The sequence below is a fragment of the Bacillus rossius genome, chromosome 1 (genome assembly GCF_032445375.1).
Source record: "Bacillus rossius redtenbacheri isolate Brsri chromosome 1, Brsri_v3, whole genome shotgun sequence".
Classification (NCBI taxonomy): domain Eukaryota; kingdom Metazoa; phylum Arthropoda; class Insecta; order Phasmatodea; family Bacillidae; genus Bacillus; species Bacillus rossius.
In genome coordinates, this window is record NC_086330.1 from 267,933,422 (window position 1) to 267,956,597 (window position 23,176).

General features: G+C 37.0%; 1 protein-coding gene across 6 annotated transcripts in view; it reads right to left on the reverse strand.

Moving 5' to 3' along the window:
- Nucleotides 1-605: 605 nt before the first annotated feature.
- The window catches only part of LOC134527581 (rotatin), a 179,353-nt gene continuing 156,782 nt past the window's right edge, over nt 606-23,176 (reverse strand). For 3 of the 6 annotated variants that reach the window (XM_063360387.1, XM_063360389.1, XM_063360390.1), the window contains exons 28-32: nt 18,392-18,603; nt 13,426-13,566; nt 11,817-11,949; nt 3,573-3,869; nt 672-1,069 (exon numbers count right to left, since the gene is read on the reverse strand). In XM_063360387.1, the coding sequence (XP_063216457.1) occupies nt 3,613-3,869; nt 11,817-11,949; nt 13,426-13,566; nt 18,392-18,603 (743 nt within the window). In that variant the 3' untranslated portion in view covers nt 672-1,069; nt 3,573-3,612. Of the gene's footprint in view, nt 1,070-2,847; nt 3,069-3,572; nt 3,870-11,816; nt 11,950-13,425; nt 13,567-18,391; nt 18,604-23,176 lie in introns of all 6 variants that reach the window. The other 3 variants (XR_010074223.1, XM_063360391.1, XM_063360388.1) reach the window with 3 other exon arrangements.

A 23,176-nucleotide genomic window follows, 5' to 3' on the forward strand; every position in this document is an offset into this window, starting at 1 on the left:
GCCTGTTGCACCGGCAGATGTCTACCTCCCATGGGATGCAATTATTAGGCATGACAAAAACTTTCATAATGTTTAAATCACGGTCTCATTAAAACACTCAGGTCAGACACTAGGAGAAGCAAGGTCAAGTTTATGCACTGGTGAAGGGAAGAAGAAGGCAAGGTCGTGGTGGTTGTGAGAGGGAGTGGAAGGATAGTTCTTTATTCACGCAGCAGACGTGACGTCAGAGTGGTGTTGCCATGCTTGGGTCGGCCCGCTGCCACCTAGCATACATGAGGTGGGCAGCTCTGGTGGTGTTGCGCCTCAATTTGTTTCACAACAAAAATAATACTGCCACATTTACAACTAAACTGAATGTTAAGTAAATGAATAGAGAAAAGTTTGCTTAAAGAAGCCTTTTAAACAAGAAACCATTAAAAAATATCAAAGTTGCACCTATTTTTTTTTAAAAACTTCCGATACCTGAGCCGAGATGAATAACACATGATATCCGTTACCAATATCAGGTATTGCAACAAACCTACAAAATTACAGTGTAACATAAAACTTCCAGAAATAAATACTACATAATTATATGAGAATATAAATAAATTTTAATAATACACTAGTATTAAAATTAATTTTATTTTCAATTTAAAAAAAAAAAAATTATACAAAAATTACAAGTTCAATGCTGTACACATATATTACATTTTGTTTTGAATTGTATTAATTCTATTAAATATATAAATTCAACCCTTGTCAGTTTTGAACCAGGGTAAAAACTTGGAATTGATTAAAATGTTAAAACTGCAATTTAAATCACTGCCATAATTAATCACATTCTTAAAAAATAAATAAGAACACTTCAAACAGGCACATTAGTCTATCGTTAAATACTGTTTTCAAAACTTCAAACACAACACATATATACAATAATAAAATTTTGACACAAAGCAACAGAAATTAACATTTATTATTAAACTCTTGATTCAATAATTTCTGCAGTCCCAAGTAACAACCGTACATCCACTGTCTTGCATGTATGTGGCAATGTTCTAATACACAGTATGAAAAAACGATTTCAAACCTGGAACAAAATAAAAAATAATTATTTTTAAAACTATTAAAATTTCATTGTAACATAAACTATATGTCAATGATTAAAATGAACCTTTTTTTTTCAATTACAAAGAAACTTTAGGTCTTAAGAAATGTAAAGTGCAAGACTGTCGGTTAGGAAAGTATTACCCCTTATTATATAGTACTGCTTCTCCCCTAATATTCCTAAATATTTAATAAAATAATTGTTTAAATAATTTTAATGATAATGAACTACATGATCCAAGATCATGAACTCAGATTAGAAGTCTTAAGGTATCCATGCTCTTGCTTTATACCATTTCCCAGGGTCGTCCCTGTTTTTGCTGTCCCGTCTGCACTGTTATCATTACCATCAAAATTACGTAAGCAACTCTGCCATTAAGAAAAAGAAAACTCGCTAGATTACACTCATAAATGAAAAAATGATATATCATTGATTACGATCATGTGAAGGTTGTTCGTATCCCTTACATTTAATTAGTACCCGTATAAGATATGCTTAGTTAAAAGACCCAAATTCAAGATTAAAATAACCAATACTGTTTTGTAACTAAGATATTGTAAATTTTCCTGTCTTTTTATGGTTCAACTTTCAATTTTCTGATTTTTCTGTTTTCCATATTTTTCCTGTGCGCAGGAAATGTGAACAGTATTTAACAGTATTTAACAGTATTTAACTATCTCACCGACATTGAGGTCATAAGAGATGGTGAGAGGTGATAAGACAAGAATGAACCATTGACGAATGGAGGTTACAACAAAAGTACGCAGAGAAAACCTATCAGCTCATTGCCATACCCTCAAAATTTCATGTTTGTGAAAAATTCGGGTTCGACACAAAAAGGGTTCAAACACAGACTGTCTTCGTGAAAGACGAGTGATCTGACCACACAATGACTCGTGTGAAAAATCCCTGACCCGATTGAGTTTGGTGGTGAAGGAACATCATAACAAATGAATTCCAAAACATAAGTTGGCAAATCAATTACTTGTATATAGACTCCAAAGAATTTCTAACTAGGTGTATTTTTTGGCATATTCTTAAACTACATTGACAAATGTAGTAATTTTTCTTTGTTTTCTGAAGCAACTATTAATGTTGTAAAAGGGCATATGCTCGTAATGAGCTGCTCATTAATATGATGGTGTTGTAAGCATGAAAAGTGCCAAGAGGTGATTTGGCTTGACTGGTGTAATGTCTGCACAGTGTAACTTGGGTGGTAGCTTAGTTTGCAGCCAGCTAGTGCACAGCAAATAATACGGCATGTGACATCATTACCACCAGGGAGGTATAAATACAGGGTAAGACACAGTACTTATTCGTCTGCGAGTTGGCGGAGAGTCAGCCAGCGGACGAGACTACTCATAGGCAAGCTCTGATGCACTCACTCTGAGCCAGAAGAGAGTGAACAACAGGTTGTCATCCCAAGCAAGCGCCAAGGCAAGGGCAACGGTGTGGTAGACGGCACTGAGCCCAGAGAGCGAGTGCAGGTGTACTTGTTTGGTGGAAAACAGCAAGTGGGGAGCATTGCCTGCACCACTGTGAGTCATCTGCGACGGGCGAGCACCAATGACGAAGCAACTCCAACATTGGCATTGGGCACTTAGTGATACGGTGCATGAAGAGAAATGCCAGGGCACGAGTAGCAAGTTATGACTCGTGATCAAGTGAGGAACCGAGGCAGCCTTGGTAGGAGTGCTCACTATCAGCCAGTGTCTTGGGAAGGGACGCACCTAGCATGACATCGGCCGAGGTGACCGTACCTGAAAAATGAGTGAGCAGTGCGACCAGAAGGCAGGCGAGCAGCAAGTCCGGTGGGGATGGCAAGTTGAGGTCCCAGGAGGCACCAGAAGTCAATCAGACCATAAACAGTGAGTTCGTACCGCGAGTCACTGCCAAGGAGCCCATACACCATGAGCAATAAGGTGAGTTGTAAACTGTGTTTCAGCCCACGGAGTCGGTGAACAGTTAAGGCTCATCTCATCTAACACATGGAATAATGAAAAGGAATTATAAACAGAAACACATCTTGTCTCCGTAGCAAGTTCATCAGCTGAATAATAACTTTCTTAGTGTGTTTACGTGTTTACTTTGGTGAGAGAAAAAGCAAGTCAATGGTTGATGAACTAGTTCATCTTAGTTTTAGTGGTACTCCCCATGCATAGTTTGCTACCTTTCGATATAGCAATACAGTACAGCCATAGGTGATTTTAGTAAAGTTTCTTAATAGTGAATATATATTGTTTGAATTTCTATGTTTAGTATGTTGCATACATATCAGCTTGGGGCCAGCTGAATAAGTTGCAAGTGTGCCATCAATATTACACAGAGTGTTATGCAAATCATCATTATATTCTTGTATTAAAAATTACTGTCACTCAAACTATAGCAATCACACCATGTACCCTCTGCTTGTTATTAGCAATCGGTAATTAATCCAAAAAAGGCAGCTACATATTTTTGGTGCAAGTCAAATTGCTAAACTTACATGATACTCCAGGAGCAGTTGCTGGCTGTCTCAAGCCGTGTCAGCTCTCTCCGGGTTCCAGCAGGCCCAGCACGTGCTCAGCGACGCGCACGGCGACACACTGGGTGTGCGGTCTCGCGCCCATCCGGCCCACGGCTGCCCGCAGCAGGGACACCAGGCCACAGCGCCTTACAGCCAGCTTGGCCTTCTGGCTGTTGGCGACGAGCGCCCACACCGCTGTCGCAGCCAGGCCCGCCTCCTCCACCCCTCCCCCCGCCTCGTCGCTCAGGGCACGGCTCAGCGCCCGCAGGAACCCCGCTGCAACACGCACGCTCCACCCACTGACGCTGTAGGCAAACACTACCGTTCACATCTCAAGTTCTTTTCTCGCCAGAATTCAACACTGTCATGATTTTAGAGTATTTTAAATGACACTGACTTAACTAAACCAAGCTTTAATTTATCTTACAATCACCTAAACCTGCGAAAACATACACCCCTGAAAGAAAAAAATAAAACACATTTTGTAAGAAAATTTTTTATGTATATTATGTAAGTGACATAAACTAACCAACCTTTATTTTTTAGTTTCAATTAATTAAATGTGGGAAAATCTAACACCCTTCAAAAACTATAAAGATAAAATATTATTGCGAGATATTTTTTGACGTGACAACGTCTAATAAATCGATGAACGCCGGCTGCACGCACGAAAAAGTGTCCCACTACGGATGTCCCACTACGGATGTGTCATATTTGCTCATTGTACGCATGCGTGGCATCTCTCTTCGTGCTCATTGTAGGGCCTACGCATGCGTGGCATCTCTCTTCCACTCAATTGGAAGGACCATCGATTTGACTTTTCAATCATATTTTCGTCGTTTGAATTATTAATATTATGTAATTTAACGATCGTCCACAGATTTTCAGCACAATCGGTACGGTTATTTAAATGTAATGTTGAAAATTCAAATACGTTTTGAACCAACAATGGTGTATTACAGTTACACATAATAATTCAAATTACACCCGGGATCTTTTGCACAATGTTTTAAAAAATATTGTTACACATTATAAATAAGTTTGGTGTATTTGGGATGCGTATTTGTTATAAAATCGTATTAATATTATACCCCTACCGTGAACAAAATTTTTATAAATTTATATATAATACATCTGAAACTACACAAATTTAGTATGCCCTCGTGGGCGTGTGGTTAGCGTACCTAACTCTTACACTAAATGTTGTCGGTTCGAAACCCGGCAGCTGTTAAATTTTTTTTTTTACTTGTAAAAATAAATACGGCGCATGCAACATTTCAAAAGTAATAAATATATTTGAATTAATGAATGCAAAGGTAAATATTTACTTGGGCGGTATTTCCGAAAAAAAATGTTAAAAATCCGAAAATACCTTTATTTTATGCTCTTCAACTTCCTCTTTTCATTAAAAGTGGCGGAGGTAGGAAATTCCAAATACTTTAGGAGATATCGAATTTTTAAATTTCATCATATGTAGTTGAGCGGTATTTGCGAAAATAAATGTTAAAAATCCGAAAATACCTTTATCATATGCTCTTCAACTTCCTCTTTTCATTAAAAGCGGCGGAGATAAGAAATTCCAAATACTTTAGGAGATATCGAATTTTTTTAATTTTGCAATACAAGACCTGTGGAACCATTCGAGCGGCGCCATTTTTGTTATTTTGCCGTGTGTTCGTGAATACGTGAATCGTGAATGCGTAATTAATAAAATGGTTGATTAGGTCAGGTCAGTTACATTATTAATACTTTCAAACTAAGCCGACATTAAAAATTATTTTGTGAATTAATTTTAATGGCTGTTTAGTTTTAAAATATTTATAATGTAACTGACCTGACCAAACAAACCCGGACAGAGGGTGAACAGTAAACTAAAATGGTCGATTAGGTGAGGTCAGTTACATTATAAATACTTTCAAACTAAGGTGATATTAAAAATAATGTGAATTAATTTTAATTATTCTTTAGTTTTAAATTATTTATAATGTAACTGACCTTACATAACAAACCCGTAACAAAGGATGTACAGTAACAACTCACGTAATTTTTTTTGTTACTTATTACTTGCGCAACAATATCAAAATAACAAATAAGACTTTAAAATTAGAAATGTTAAAAACTCACCTAAGTTGGAGGCGGTAATTAAACACAGTTTTAAACAATAATTGAACTACATAATCACGTATTCGTTCATTTGAATTCTGGCCTATCACGAACAATCACGTGACATCATTATCCAATAAAAAAATAGATACTCGTACGTAAACAAGAAACAATGGTGCACGCACGCCACAGGAATGCGCTGGTTTTGTGCTGAAATTTAAAAATTCGATATCTCCTAAAGTATTTGGAATTTCTAATCTCCGCCGCTTTTAATGAAAAGAGGAATTTGAAGAGCATATAATAAAGGTATTTTCGGATTTTTTACATTTTTTTTCGTAAATACCGCTCAACTACATATGAAGAAATTTAAAAATTCGATATCTCCTAAAGTATTTGGAATTTCTAATCTCCTCCAATTTTAATGAAAAGAGGAAGTTGAAGAGCATAAAATAAAGGTATTTTCGGACCTAAAATTTTTTTTCTGCACTTTTTTAGTTGCATAAATGTCCTTTACTGCACTGCAAAGTTTGTCGAAGGAAGACAAGACATTAGTGTCTACATCACTAGCAGCCAGAACATTTTCCAAGACAATTAATGTTGAAGTGGACTTCACTCTAAGAATTTTTAAAAAATATTTCAACCTCAAAATTAGTGTCAGAAATATATCAGTTACTTGTCATTAAAGTTAAATCAGTTGAAAAATAAATAAAAATGGAAGTATTTTACTTAATTCAATTTACACTTGCAAAAAAAAACATACCCACAATAAATCTACATGGAAATTAAAGTCTTTTTCAATATCCTGAAGTCTGAAATATGTTTACTCATGTCATCAAATGTAGAGCTGTACTGAAGAAGCCGATTTTGCCAATATTTAGTTGAATCGGCATTTCTGCCGACTTCCGATACGCTTGTTAATTTTCGGCCGATGTTACTGAAAAACGAGAGAGACTGTGACGCCGACCGCCAATGCTCCTCTGTCGCATAGACCGCTATGCCTCATCAACGTCTCGCAAAAGCGTGTGCACCGAACGCGCCCGTGCGCGCAGCAAAGTGCAGTTCGTGCGACGAGGCGAACGCCATACAACGAGTGCTACACCGGCGCAAGGATCCGGCCGGGTGTGGCATATCCTTCCGCCGCACTACAACAAATTGTTATAATTATGTTTTTCCACAGGATTTTATTAAACATTATTTTTTATTAATTAATAATTAAGTCTTTGCAAAATCATGTTTCAATGTGCGATTTGTCCCGAACCTGGCCGGTTCAGTTTCCCGCGAAATTCACACGTTTCCGCGGGAGGGCTGGCGGGGGAGGGGGGTCGCGCGCGGCGACACCGCTAGTGTCCTTCGAGAGCTCAACCAGGCCGGCAGCCTGCGCGCAACGCGGAACCTTCAACCTTTGCATTCACCGACATGTAGTTTTCCATAGTGTAATTTCTTTTCAACCTTTTGTACAGTTCCGCGGTCGGCCTAAATTTACCATGAGGTACTTAACTTAATTCAATCAGTGCTCCGAGATGAGTGTTTACGTCATACGTAAGTACTGTGGGGAGAGTATGTGTTTTTACGTCGGCGCTTCACGCCCAACCTAGCCTACAGGCTACTTAGTTTTGGCCCGCACGGGGCAGCCAGCAGGCGACACGTGCCATCCAACTTAATAACGATTCAGTCCCTGGGACACACCTAGACACCACGTAGAGTCGCCGGAGACACGGGCCTACGTGTTGCTAGCCCAGTTTATCAAGTGTAATGTGTTAGCGGAATAGTTGTTCGCCTAAGTGTAATTCGTCATGTCAGGGCTTATGTATCACCGTCGTACTGCAGTGCGCCACCAAACTTAATAACGATTCAGTCCCTGGGACACACCTAGTCACCACGTAGAGTCGCCGGAGACACGGGCCTACGTGTTGCTAGCCCAGTTTATCCAGAGCTAGGTATTAGTGTAGTGTATTGTGCTTCAAAATATCGTGTGCCATGTCAGAGTGTCTTTTGTAACTTTCGCGTCACGTATACGAGTCTGCCCCTCACGCGCATAAGAATCGTGAGCCGCCACTGAGGAAGTGAGCTGCGCGTGTGACTAGTCGCGTCGGGCAAACCGTTACGGCCAGAACGGGCAGCACCATGTATTGGGCTGTGCTGTATTAAATTCACCAACTATCTGAAGAGGTTTTGTGTTATTATTCAGGCGTCCCGAGTGGCCTCAACAGCTCGGGGGGCCCTACTGCGTTGACCCCTACCTCTAGCCACAAGGCCGAACCTTCCCTGAGATCACGAACTGAACAAAATCACGTCTAAATACTCAGAGGTAGCGGGGACGGCGTCAACTGCCATAACCTAAAAATCCACGATTACCCTTTTCGCTTTTCGTAGCAGTACTGCTTTTTTTCAGATCGCATTATTTCTTCACAACATGTGCCAAACGTACATATAAAAATTTAACATCCTATTTTTCAATAATGTTCTTTATTTTTAATATGTCATAAATAAATACATTACCGTCACGGTAAATATACATCTCGGTTGTTACGGTAACTGTAGTGCAAATGCGGTAGCTATCGTACATCTGTAGTAATTATGGTATCGATAAAGAATCTTTAGTTCTTTGTATGGTAATTATCTTAGGATAACAATTGGGTTTGTACTGTAGTTATGGTACATAATCCAAGTTCTTCGTAAGTTGTTGTTCATTTGTCTTTTCTTCATATTTACGTGCTCCATTACTTGGCTGCAGATTTAAGTTGATTTTTACTACTGTATACTATCGTTACTGTTTTTATGACGGTTTCTTTCTAAGAAATGGTTATTTCTGCAAAATCTTTATGGTTAAACGATCATCTATTAAAATTTATAGTGACGGGACCACATATTTTGTACGATCAATGCGGACAAAACGATAATTCGAACATCGGTACAAGCGGACTTTTTTAACCTTCGTTGTATGGCAATTTTGCCGGGACCTTAGAAAGTATACGATAAACACGGACAATCGATACATGCGAGTTCGATAGATAGAGGTTTGACTGTAGACCATTTACCGTTCAAATTATTTGCCGTTAACAGAATTATAGTGAAGCTGCGTGCACGTGATTAAAGTGTGCGATTCTTGTTCTAAAATGTCATTCGGTTTATCCGATAATAAAACAATAATACACTACGTGAGCGGACGTGAGGTTACTTCGTAATACATAATAACGAATATTTCGTATTAACCGTATTGATTGACATTAAATATGCTATCCCAGTCTGAAGGGGAATTAAAAGTGTTCGAATAAATGCGAACTTTGAAATACAGTAAAACCTCGTATTTACGTTCTCGTTATTTACGTTTTCCCGCAAATAACGTCATTTTATGTAGGTCCGTTTTATTGTACATTAACTTTCGTGTTGCATTTTCCCTGAAATTACACCGCTACGTAACCAAAAAACCCGGAATGTACGTTTCAAAACACGGTAAAAATGTAAATACTCGTCACGTTAGTCATAGATGTGAAAAGTTTGAAGTAGTTCGCCTATTGTCTGTAACCTTTCGTTTTGATGTATCGACAAGTTCTATGGTGCCTCTCCTCTACTAACGTTTTAATCTTTGCTGCCATAGAGAACTTTCGTAGCAGAACCACAAACGGTTTTATTTATGGTGTCATAGAGCACTCTCGTAGCAGAGCATAGTCCGAAGCGCTGAGCTATCGATACTACCGGAAAGCGCTCATACACAGTACGTATATTTAGTAGTGCTGCATTATGTACAGTACATATCTATGATGGCTTTCATTGTTTACATTAGTCAACGTCCGTTTTGGTTAGTACGTGTTTTTTTTATCGTTCACAATATTATTTATGGCAAGATTTTGATTGAAGATGGATAGGTATAAAGTTCCACGAAATACTTTATCTATTGAAGATAAAATTAAAATTATTGAGAAGTTTGACAAGCATGTGGGTACCCGAGTGGTTTTGGCCAAGGAACTGAATATTCCTGTTAGTACTTTAAACACAATAATTAAAAATAGGATTTCAGATTTCTTTAAAAGTGTTGAATTTATACTAGTATGTACACCTATAAAACTGTACTAGAGAAAATTTAATGTAGGCTTTATGTTGCATTGTTTTTTATATTTTATATTTAAGAAAATTATATTTTTGCAGTGCCCTAAATGTGTTGTAAACAACTATTGTTTGTCTTGTAGCACCAGTAAATGCTGATACATTTTTTTAAGCTAAAATTTAGCATTAACTGCCAATAAAAGTGCTTTCCCACAATTTACACTTTCCCGCAATTTACACTTTTTCCTTGGGGTTCCTTGAAAAGTGCAAATAAGGGGTTTTACTGTAACCGGTATTTTATTAACGAGGTTTCACTGTACCTTTGAGTTGAATGGAGTCTAGACTTTATTAATTTTTAGTCGAGTTGAGCTTAAGTAGTCACAGATTTTTTTGTGGTGTAGATTAAAATGGATCATGCTATAGTACTTATGATCAAAATAAATAATGCATGCAAAAACCTAATGGTAAAGATTATATTTAGGTAAATGTTGAAAGTAGTTCATGATTGGTACTCAAACAGAAAAATTAACAAAATAAATTTTATCAACAGCTGGGTTTAGTACTATGTTTTTAGCCTTGTTAAGAAATATAGCCTATTAAGTAATTTGGTATTCTTAGAGAAAGGGGTTCCTTGGAAATAATGAAAATGAAAATATTAACTAAAATAAAAGATTGGTTTGGTGGGTCAACTAAATTAATAAACACAATTATCATTTACGTATTAAATATGTATTATTAAAGTATTTGACCTAACCTACAATACCTTAAATTTTATTTGTATTTGTCTAATTTCCCTGAATATATAATCATGGCCACCATCTTGGATGACCTTGACCCCAGTGGCCATCTTGGATGACTTAAACCTCGAATTCCATGTCAGATTTTTCTATTTTTAATTATGATTTTACAGCCTCCATTTTGAAATCTGGTGCTTTCTGCCATCTTGGAATATGTTTGGGCCGAGAGGTCGCACCATCTTGTCAGCTTAGCAATGTAAATTTTTGTCGGGAAAAGAATTAATTTTAAAGTTTAATTCCAAACTCTTTTAATTAAATTCATCTATCGAAATTTTAGAATAATTTCATAAATATGAACCGAGTTTTACACCCAATATCCTGTTATCGAGATATTCTTGAAATGTTTAGGTTAGTGCAAGGAACAATCATTGTCGTAGCCGGGCACGATTCTGACTTCTTACACTCTCACTTATGTTGTTGCCTAGTGTTTACTAATTTCACCTCTACTAGCTCGGAGAAGAGAGGCAAGTGTAGAAAAAAGCAGCATTCTATGATGGCACACGCAGACCTGTCTTCTGTGCTGGTGGAGAAGGAAAGTGTTATGCTGGAATCAGAATAGCCCTACAGACACAATGCGATGAACATTACGTAAATTTAATAATTTTACAAAATTTATTTAACCACTCACTTTCAACAGTTTAGTAAACTCAGCGTGACAAAAATGGTAGTTGCGAGACACTTCCCAATTACAAATAATTTTTATTTCCATCACATCGCAAGTGCAAGGTTACTGAAATATGGGTCCAAATTTCGTCTTAAAATGATGGACTGGTGCATTGGTAACAGTATTATTATTTGAATCTTCTTAAAAATATTTCACTAAATTTATCTGTGTAATCGTAAATCACTTGCTTCTGTAAAATGTTTTTTTTTTTCAAATTAATATTACATTTGTATCAAATATCTTTCCCTTCAAACATTTTCATTTAAAAATACCTGCTAAAATTGCTGGCTGTCATATGTTTAATGCACATTTATAAGTAAGTAAAAACATTTCATACATATTTTTTTTTGTCAAATGTAAAAACTGCATGTTCACAACTAATCAATATTTTGATGTCGCATCACGCCCTTTACAATGACTGTTGCACTGCATTGATTCTATCATTACCGGAGTTGTTATAAACTACTGTGACTGCATTTTATGTTTTTTTTTTCCTTTTCATTTTGCTTTTTTTTATAACTACCCATATTAACTAAGACCACCAACAATGCAAATGTATACTTGATAGTTATTAGCTAGCAAAAAAATGTTAAAATGAAATTTGGGGGTGCTCACCAGAGGCCAGGAGCCGGGGGCGGTTGAGCCGGTGGAAGGCAAGGTTGCGCAGCACGGCCAGCGCGAGGAGGCACGACTCTCGCCGCGGGCAGCCGGCCAGCCACAGCAGGAGTTCAAGGCAGTCGGGCACCTGCTGGCACAGCAACAAGCAACCAGCTCTGTCCCAGGCTGCAACCAAGGATCACACTGGCGAGCAACTACACTGTACAGGTACACAGATACTGGACAGCTTTGTGCTATCACCACAGGTGAGCATGTGACCAATCATTTACATAAATATCCTGTTAAATACAAAAGCATGTTATGTAGTACGTGGCAAAATAAAAATACAAATTAGTATATAAATATTCTTGACTTAATATATGTTACACTCTCAACATTTCAAAAATTATTTGACTTGAAATATCAAATTGAATATCACATCTTTCGCGAATATCAAACATGTTTTGAGTACACACAGACCCCTATTTATACAGCAAAACTCATACAAAAATGCATTTTCAGTATTAATAAATAAAGGGCCACAGGAGTTGAGTGTTCAGATCACTCGCCTGTCCCTGGCAGGGACGACCCAGGATTTTTTTCCAAGTGTGGAAATAAGGTGGGAATTGCGGAGATCCTGTGGGTTTTATCAGGGTACTTTTGTTTCCTCTGCACATTCCTTCAAATAATACTCAATTTTAATCTCAACATCACTCTTCAATTTTAATGACGTCAATTTTAAAGAGAAATTAAGACCATTAATTTAATTTAATTATTAAGAAGTATTTCAATTAATTAAAAAAATTAATTTCTAAATAAATTTCTTTTGCAATTATTTTGGTTTAATATCCTATCTTATCAACAGTGGAGTCATTAGATATTGTAACACACAAGGACACACATCAGGGACCCTGAGGAAAGATAATACCATGGCATACAGTGAGGAATTTTACCAAAATCTGCCTGGGGTGACTTTGAGAAACCATGAAAAAAACACTGCATTATCTTACTCTATATGTACTAATAAATATGCACAATGTCTACAAATAACTAGAAAACCAATTTAAAACTTTACTAAGACATTTCATAAAATATTTTATAACTTTTTACATCAAAATATAATTTGAATGTATATGTACAGAGAAAAATTAAACATACTTCAAAATATATCTACTGATTGCTGGGACATGCCAATTTTTAACTTTCCCTAATGATTTAAGCAGACAGCATCCCAATATTTATATTTAATGGACAACCATAAACTGAAATGTGGAGTCAAAAAACAAAATACAATTAGTGAAAGGATGCAAGAAATTAGGAACAATAACTTCCAGCACCATAAAAGCTTATTTCAGGACTTTTTTCCTTTACTTTCAACACATTTCCAATTTCGTTACTTTTCCGTGACTTTCCTGGCCAGTCTTTCATTTGCGTTACTTTTTCATGACTTTACTGGCCAGTCTTTCATTTTCTTTACTTTTTCATGACTTTCCTGGCCAGTCTTTCCTTTGCGTTACTTTTTAGTCAGTTTGGTGATCTGCAAACCCCCTGATAAATTTCCTAAATTTTCCGGTATACTTTCCGCACTCATTCAAATAGGTGGGGACTGGCAGGAGGTAGGGCACACCTTGGGCAGGGCAAGCTGGGCGTCGCGGTGGAAGGTGAGATCCGCGAGGAACCCCAGCCACAGGGTCTCGACAGGCTCCCAGCACCGCTGGCCCTTGGTGTGCGACGGGTGCAGCAGCAGGAAGGACTGCAGCAGGCCGCACTGGAACAAGCACCCCCGTCCCCCCCCGCACTCAGCCCCGCTGTCTTCCGGTCACGCGCAGCATGCAACACTAGGTCAGCTCTTCAGTAGTTAGGACTGGAAAATAATGTTACAAGGCTGCCAGAGGCTAGTGGCTATACTGGTGAATCCCCGGAGAGATACAAGAGTGAAGCGAGCGAAAGCGGATGGCGAATGATGGTCTAAGTGTGCGAAGAGCGGAGTGTTGTGGACAAGGTGAGTAGTGTGAAGCAGTGTGTGATGGGATCCTTACATAAGAAGTGAAGCCTCCTGTGTATAAATGGCACATATGAATATATATATATTAGGTATGTATATTATATATGTGTATGTATATATTTTCCCACTCTCAAGTAAGAATCTTGGACTCGACATCCATGATGAAGGGATAGGAAGGATAAGAGGTTTTCCCACCCTCTTTTTTCATTTTTGTGTCCTATATCTTTTAATGTTTGTACAGTTATTATAATCATGTACAAGTTTAGAACCTTATTAGTAGAGACCCTATAAAATGCTTTGTAAAATTAACCACAAACAGTGTTAAAATAAGGCAAAAGTGATGCAAAATTTCAGTACTAAAACATAAAAGTGGTAAAAACATCAATGTGAAAATTTCACGTTATTTCTAAAAATCTATATCATATGTTTATTTTTGCCTTTTATTTTTTTAATAAATGTGTTTTATACAATATAATTGAAACTTATGAATTATTTTGGTGATTATGAAGAAAAGGTTGAATAAAACAACCTAGATTAAAAAAAAGAGACAACATATTAAATATCAATAATATTATTTTTTTTTACTTCCTGACATTTTTCCAATCATTCTCTAGGATGGTGTTTTGATACTTAAGTAGTTTTAGCTTTTAATGAATGGTTAAGTTAGGTATATTTAAAGTACTATGGAATTGTGTGAACAGTTGGTTAGGTTACATTACTACATAAGAAATATGGTGAAATGATGTAAATGGTTGGTTAGATTATATACATTAAATCTACTATAAAATAAAAAATGGGCATGTAATTAATTACCTGCGTATGAATCACACATTTTATGCAGGTTTTTAGTTTCTAAAAGTGTAGTGCAATCCTTACGCAAGTTTTTTGGATTAAAAAAAATAATATTTTACTGTGTGGTTGAATATGTGTGTAAATTACTATTTTTTTTTTGTTTTTTCATATACAAAGTGTATCAAAATTCATGTTACAACGCTTGAGGGTAGAAATCTCTTATTATTTGCAACCATTTTTGCCAATAAACATGTTGCCGGAAACGCGTAGTTAAGCCCCTGTAGCCTCAGAAAGAGTCAGCATAGGCAACCCGTTGGGCTTTGTGCGAGACAGACGATGCTGTGGTGAATTACGTGTTTACGACACTGGGCAGCGCTCGAGAGGACTGTACGATGTCGAATCCTGACCCCCGCCCCTTTTTACTTCCGTTGGTGGCGCCCTCACCTCTTTTCTTCCGTTTGTGCCGTGCCATAGCACTGCGCAGCGTGACATCGCAGTGTCGCAGTGTGTTTTGATATCACTGGTGATCTGTCGTTGACTGTTCTGTCGTACAAGCAAACTCGCGGTGTCATTTCTTTCGCTGTGGTTCTGAAAAGGGCGACATTTTAGTGGAGCTCAATGGAGTACACGTTTAGTGAGTACATGGACATGCTGCTTGTTTACGGGGAAGCTAGACAACATAGACGAGCCACCCGTCGTCTGTACTAAGAACGATATCCGGGTCATAGGATTCCAGCTCACACCATGTTTGCAAGACTTACTCAGCGAATGCGTGATACTGGTACATGTGCCGTCACAAGACCAAATGCTGGTGCTCCACGCAGGGTTCGTACTCCCAGTATTGAAGAAGATGTACATCAGAGATTTGAAGAGAGTCCCGATACAAGCACAAGGGCAGAAGGTTCCGATATGGACGCTGACAAAATGGCTGTTTGGCGAGTTCTTCATGAGCAACTCTTGTACCCGTACCATCTTCAAAAAGTGCAACACATGGGTCCGGCGGACTATCCTCTTCGCATGACCTTTTCTCGGTACATTCGAAGAGTATTAAGGAACCCCGAGTTAGCGGTTTTATTCAGCGATGAAGCAAAGTTCACTCAAGAGAAGACTCTATTCTCAATTCGCACAACAGTCATGTTTGGGATGATGTCAATCCGCATGCAACGTGTGTTACAGCTCGCCAGGAACGTTTTTCAGTTAATGTGTGGGGCGGTATTGTTGACGGTGTACTCATCCGGGCTTTTTTTCTTCCGCCACGACCTACCGGCGCCGAATACCTCCACTTCCTTCAGAACAAACTACCAGGTCTTCTTGAAGAGGTTCCATTGCATGTCCGACGTGTGATGTGATACCAACATGACGGGGCAACACCTCATTTTTCCCTGCAAGTGCGAGAGTATTCAAACCAAACATTTCCAAACCGATGGATTGGACGAGCGGGCCCTGTCGCATGACCGCCAAGGTCACCGGACCTAACCCCGTTAGATTTCTTTCTGTGGGGTTACGTAAAAGGGCTTATCTACGCTACGCCAGTAGAAACAGTAGAAGAGCTTACACAGCGAATCATTGAAGCGTTCAAAATCATAAGGTCGACTCCACACATGCTACAGTGTATCTACCCTCAAGCGTTGTAACATTAATTTTGATACACCCTGTATTTAACTCCACGAGTGAGACTAATCTGTAAAATAAAAATATCTCAATAGTAGTGTGAAGCTCCATGAGCAATGCATTATCGTACGTCTGCCGTGACTTGTGGTCAGTGCCGGCAAGTGACATGTCTGCTGTGCTCTGCAGGCGAGGTGAGGAGGGGAAAATCTAAAAATAAACCAGCCAGAGAGAGCGAGCAAGAGAGTGTGTGCATGTGCGTGCATGCATGTGTGTCTGCACATGCGCATGCGTGAGGCCATGTGGCAGTGTTGAAGGTTCTCCCTCCCGCTTATCATTGTAAATGTTTCGTGAACTGGCACCCTACAAAATTAACGTGTCTATCTTGAGGCATTTATGACTTAACAGTGCCCAATAATTATTATTTTTGCATGAGATTTCCCAAGCTTTCAACTGAACATTCTGTAATAAAGCTGCAGCCACCGTTGGTGTTTATAAGTGCATCTTTTATACTCCTCCAGCCCCCTAAATTTTGCCGGTAATGTGAGTGCTGGTTTTTATAGAAGGAACTGACAAAGAGTAGCTTGTCACTTCTTCTCTCTCTGCGGCAAAGGGATGAGTAAAAAAATTAAACACAAAAGACAAAAGGAGACCATGTGTATAAACAATAGCAGTGGGAATTGGAGGAGTTGTAAATATGGAAGGTGAAGGGGGAGAGAGAAGTGGACTGCCCCATACAAAGAAGAACTGGGGGTCAACACACCAGTGCTGTATTTCTTACATGGCTAAAAGCTGAGACACGGAACACAAAGACTTCTCTTTTATTCATGGAACTCTACTAAAGACAGATATAATCTGCGATCCATATTTGAGGGTAGCCTTTACTGTAAAAATGTTACATTTTTTTTTACCCAAAATTAAAGGTGCAACCCATACACAGGGACAATCCTTCTGCAGGTAAATACTGTAATTAGGTTATAGTGATTTACAGTATTTTTAATGTAGCTAACCAAAACTAATCAAATGTCCACACTATTTGAAGTATTTTTAATGTAGCTAACTTAACCTAACATACCATCCACACTATTTTTAAGTATTCTAAATATAGCTATCCAAATCTAACCACCCGTTAACATGGTAAACTTCTTGAAGTATCACAGAGCCTTTTTAGAGAATATTTCAAAAACATGCTGTAAAATTTAGAAAATAATAATTTCAGTTTTATTATTCAAGATAAGAGACTTTTAATCTGAATTACAGACTAAACATACATAAGATCATCTCTAGAACTTTCATAAAAATCAATCAAAAAAATAAAATAACTTACTCTTAAATCATTAAGACACATGGGAGGTACTAAATAAAGCGGTACACCAACTGCCATAATTTGGCAGAACCTACAGAAAGTGTACTTTTACGAAAGTTATATTAACAACTTGAATAAACGTAAACAAAACACAGGTACAAAAAAAAATTGTAACATGTTTTATCACCCCATTAACAATTATTTCTTGGTCTAAACTATAAAAGTATGAAAATATTAATTGTAAACAAATGGGAGGATAGGTTACTTCCGTATTATTTTTCACATTTGTTCTGAAGTTTTCTAGAATCAAAGTTTTTTTCCTCTTGAGAAAGACAACATTTTTGTGTAACATCAAGTAATTCAAGAAAAGTTATATAATACAAGGTATAAATACAAATATTGTAGTAGAATCTCTTGTAAACAAACCCATCATGCTTTCTAACTAAATAAACAATGATATAAAGAAACAATATGAATAACTTTGGGTTGTACTCACAGCATAAAGAGCATGGACAAAGACAAAAGTATTAAAAAAATACAACATCTGAGATACTAAAATATTTTCTTATCAAAACTTGTAACCTTTGATACAAATCTATAACCTACCCCATAACGTTTCCAGAAATGGCAACGATCAACTCGTGGAAACAAATGTATTTTGCATCAAACTTCGTGTTTCTACAAAAATGTTTAAATTTCACGAAAAACTTTAGAAACCACTCAATTGCATCATTTTTCATGAATTTGGTACTTCACCATTTTTTTGGGTTCAAGCTCATTACCATTATTATTTCTGCCATTTCTGAATTATACAACTGATTAATGTTTAGGACAATTGAAGGACTTTTGAAGGCCTTGTATAGTATCCCTGTGAGGAGCTACCTTGATGAGAACCAGCCGGCACTCCTGGGAGTGGGTGGCGTTCTGCAGCAGCTGGAAGGCCAGCTCGAGCGTGCGCAGATCGCGATTGTGGCTGACCGCCTCCAGCTCTCCCTGCACCAGGGCTGCCACCACGTGCAGCAGGGAGGCCGCACTGGGGGCCTTGCGTGGACCCAGGCCAGGTACTGTCGTCGTCAGCACCAGTGAGTGGCAGCCTGCATCACCAGCGCACTCTCTCTTTATCTCTCTCTCTCGCTATGAAGGTGTAAATTCTACCTTTCCAGCAAAGAATAGGAACAACACCTAATTTGGCCAAAGACATTTTGATATTCATCATATGGTTTAAGCATTTTTATTTCTTATATGGCATGTTTCTCTTAAATTATATCTTTGGTTATAATTCAATTTTATTATAACTACCAATCAGCATCTATTTTACAAATAGGTTTTTCATATATTCGTGAATTTTAACATGTACTACAAGATTGTTGGACTAGAAGTTGATATATATAAACTGTATTTAAAGGACAGAAGCAGGTATTAACATTATTTAAATAATACGAAATTTGCTGTATTAATCACTTTCAACCAAAATACATAATGTTCTGAAACTATAAGCCAAACTGTGAATGGGTCATTTCATTTTACCGTATTTACTCGTGTATAGCGCGCCCTCGTGTATAGTGCGCACCACGATTTTTGCAACAAATTCCAAAGAAAAAAATTTTTTTTTCCCGTAAATAAATTGTACTAACATTTTGTGGTACCTGTTAAGTAATTACGTATGAAACAAATGATAATTTAAATTGATGTGTGGTGATGCGTCAGGAAAATACTTAAACTCTGCTGTGTAGACAGAAGATAATGAAGCGCTGTATCGTCACAACTGGTACGTGGGCGGGAGGAAGGGAGGCAGGCAGGAATGTGACAGGGAGGACTAGATGACTCACCGGTAGCAGCTGCCACGAAGCGAAAGAAGTGGGAGGGGGGACTGGTGTCAACATTCTCTCTCTCTCTCTCTCTCTTTTATTTTACTAGCTGCGTTGGCTTTCTGTAGAGGGGGGGGTCTAAAAATAAACAAGAGACCTGCGAGCTTGCGCGCGCACGTGTGTTTGTGTGTGTGTGTGTGTGTGTGTGTGTGTGTGTGTGTGTGTGAGAGAGAGAGAGAGAGAGAGACCTGCGGGCTGATTACGAGCACACACTTTGCGTTATAAGTTGCGATAAATAACGAAGGTTTGCGAAGAATATCGCAGGAACCAGCAACGTGATTACGAACACATCCTGTTTCGTTAAACTTTGAATATTGATGACGTTGTGGCGGTATATATCGCAAACTTTGATTACGAGCACACTTTTCAAGTGATATTTATCGCACCGGAGCTACGTTATATATCACGAGCATTTCAAGTGGTGATACGAAGCGAATGTGAGGTAAGTGATATAATTACTCTTAAAAATAATGTCCTCCCATCCTAAAAACGTCATTATAATCGCACATTATTGTTTTAAATATAGTCGAGTAAGATGTAAAGCGATGAAGTTAAACGTAAACAATTGTTTTAGGTTAGCGTGTGCATATTTAACCCGCGAACATTATTCTTAACATGCTATTTCTGTTTATTAATTGTACCATGAAATCATTGTTTTCGATGCATAGTTTGTGTGGAATAATTATGAAGTGGTTTAAATACGATCAAAGTAGGTAAGAATATTAATAAATGCCGTGTCATAGCTTATCAAATTAATCCTAACCTAAAGAGCGATATTATTTACACGCACATTATGAACACAACATAGCTATAAATAGTTCAAATAGGCTGCTTATGTATATTTTGTGTTTGGGTATTTGCTCAACATGCATTTTTGTTTAATCTGTGCGCTTGTAGACTTCAGACAGTAAATTGTATATTTCTCTATTTAGTTTCAGAAAGCTATTTCCGGCCTCCTTGTGTGTTCAATTGTGCTCATTCATTTACATATTGGCTCTATTACCTAAGTGTGTTAACATGGGTAATTGTTAACAAGTGGGGCTGATCATAAAACAAATAACTTGATGAATAGTTTATTTATGAATTCCCCTCCTTAAACAGGATGATTCTATTAAATAACATTTCGAGCTTTTATGTAGGGGAGGCGAGGCTTTATTATAAAAATAAGTTTATGGAAACTGTAATTTTGAGTTCCTATTATTAACCTTGATACTTATTTCTGTTCAGATATTTCAAGTTGTTTACTGTTTAAATTGTTGGTTATGTGTGGTTAGCTACACTTCAAATACTGCAAACCTATTCATGTCTACAGTTGGTTAGGTTAGCTACATTTTAAATATTGTATAATGAGGTAAATCTGGTGAAAAGCTACTTGTCCATATGTTTTTTAAAATTATTTATTAGTTTTCAGACATTAATTCCAATAATTAACATAGGCTATCAATACTGTAACATTGTTTTACTAATAGAAAATTAAGCTTACCTCACCTAACCAACCATCCACACATATTTTGTAGTACAATTAATGTACCTAACCTAACTTAACTAACCATTCACACAGATCCACACTATTTTTTTGTTATTTTTAATTCATCTAACAAACTTAATGGTGGGAATGGCTGGTTTGATTAGGTTAACTACAAATACTTGAAAGTAGTGTAGACAGTTTATTAGGTTAGGTATGGTAGTTATATTAAATATACTGTGAACTCATTTTAACAGTTTTTAAGAATTATATATTGTAACACAGCTAACTCTAACCTAACCAACCACACTACAGTTTATACCTATTATTTTTGTTGGTAACATAACTTAAGAAACAGTTCAAAAAATCACACAGTATTTTTAATGTAGCTTACTTAATCCAACCAATCATTCTCATGTCTAAATTTTTTGATTTACCTAACCTAACAAGCTATTAAAATGGCATATTTCTAGTTTAACTGCTTGAAGAATTACAACACACTCATGGAGAATTGTTGGAAAAGAAGTCGAAAAGTTAAAATTGTTTTTAGAAATTAAAGAAAAATGAATGCAGTTATGCGTTACATCGAGGAATATTAGCTCAATAATACCATCTTAAAAATTATTTTTATTAATCAGACCCTCTTGTTAACAATTAGTAGCCTACCAAACTATATTACACTAATTTATTTACCTAATGTTTGAAAATATTTCAGGTTCTACACAATGGCCTTTGCTGCCTTTCTGCTAGCTATCGAACTGGAGGAGAAGGCAGAGAAGATTGTTAAGAAACCATCAAAATCCCTTCGAATTGCCAGATTGCATCCTCATAGCAGTTGTAAAACCTTAGAAAATGAAGAAACATGAAGAAACGAGCTATGCAATTTAATAAATACTTTGTTATTAAGTTTGTTGCATTTATTAAAGAAATTGTGAAAATAAGTGTTCACTCATTTCCATGTTACTTTTGAGTATAACTTGGATATTATATTAAACACATGTTAACTTTTTGTTTTCTGGTTTCAGCAGATGATCTCATTGTCCTGAGAGAGTTGGCAGTGGCTTTTTTGAACCATTGTTTGCTGCTCAACTGATCTTTTTTTTTATTATTTTTAAATTGAACTATTGATCATTACCAGTATGAATTGAATAGGTTACACTAGGTATCATAGAGGCAGAGTTATAATAAAGGAGGTGCTAATAACAAAGTTCACATTCTATAAAGTATGCTGACTAAAAGTATTATCAAGGTTTTTCCAGTCAAAGATTTCACAATGCTTGTATATAACCATTCTTTACTTTTTTTTTGTGTAAACAAGATATAACATGGAAGAATTTCATTAGACTAGCTGACTATCAATGCAAGTTCCAGCAGGTACAACTGCTTGTTGTTGCCAGTGAGCCCATTTGTATACAGTATAGACATTGTTTCATGTGGACGAATATAAAAAAATATTTTGAACTAATTTTTATTATTGTAAGTTTAGAATCAATGTAGGTATGTTTATTGAGACTGAGACAAGTACAAACAAATTAAATGACACACATTGCATTTAGCTAGATAATTCAGGAACAAATATTGACTTAGTATGATTCATCATGCGATAAAGTTTGGTACAGCTCCATTCTTTGCACCTCCATAGTCAACACACTGCATCTTATGAATTGTTATCATCACTCACTGTTCTTATCTTTCTATTTATCATCAGAATAACCAATAACCATTAAATCTGTGCTTAGATGTGTGTGAATATTAAAATAAGCAATTTTTATAAAAGTTAGCTAGTATTTAGAGATCAAATCAAATGTTTCTTAAAATGTGTGATGAAGCCTATGAACAGCTTAATTAACTATATTAAGTAAAATTTAACTTAAATAAAAGACTAATACAGTAAATTAATTTGTAACTGATTGTGACTGATGGCCATTATAACAAATATGCATAAAAAAACTCTTAGGTTTCTTGGCTATCTTATGAAAACACAAGGATTGTAAGAGGTCTTGTTTTAATAATGAACCTACCAGGGGTATATGCAGGGGCAAGAGGAATATATGCCTCCCCCAAAATCCTAAAAGAAAAATCTATATTCCCCCCCCCCCCCCACACCCCCCCACTAAAAAAAAAAGCCAACAGCAGGCTAAGTGCTTCTATACCACTTTCCTCCTCCCCATCCCCCTTCCTCCCTCATAACAAAATTCTGCATACACTTCTGAGTAGAACAACTTTAATTTTTTTTTTAATATGAACTATTAACACTTCCATGTTCATGCAAGTCATTTTTTTGTGTTTCATTTTAAATGTAGCACACCTCCAATTTCTCTCTGTCAACTTTCA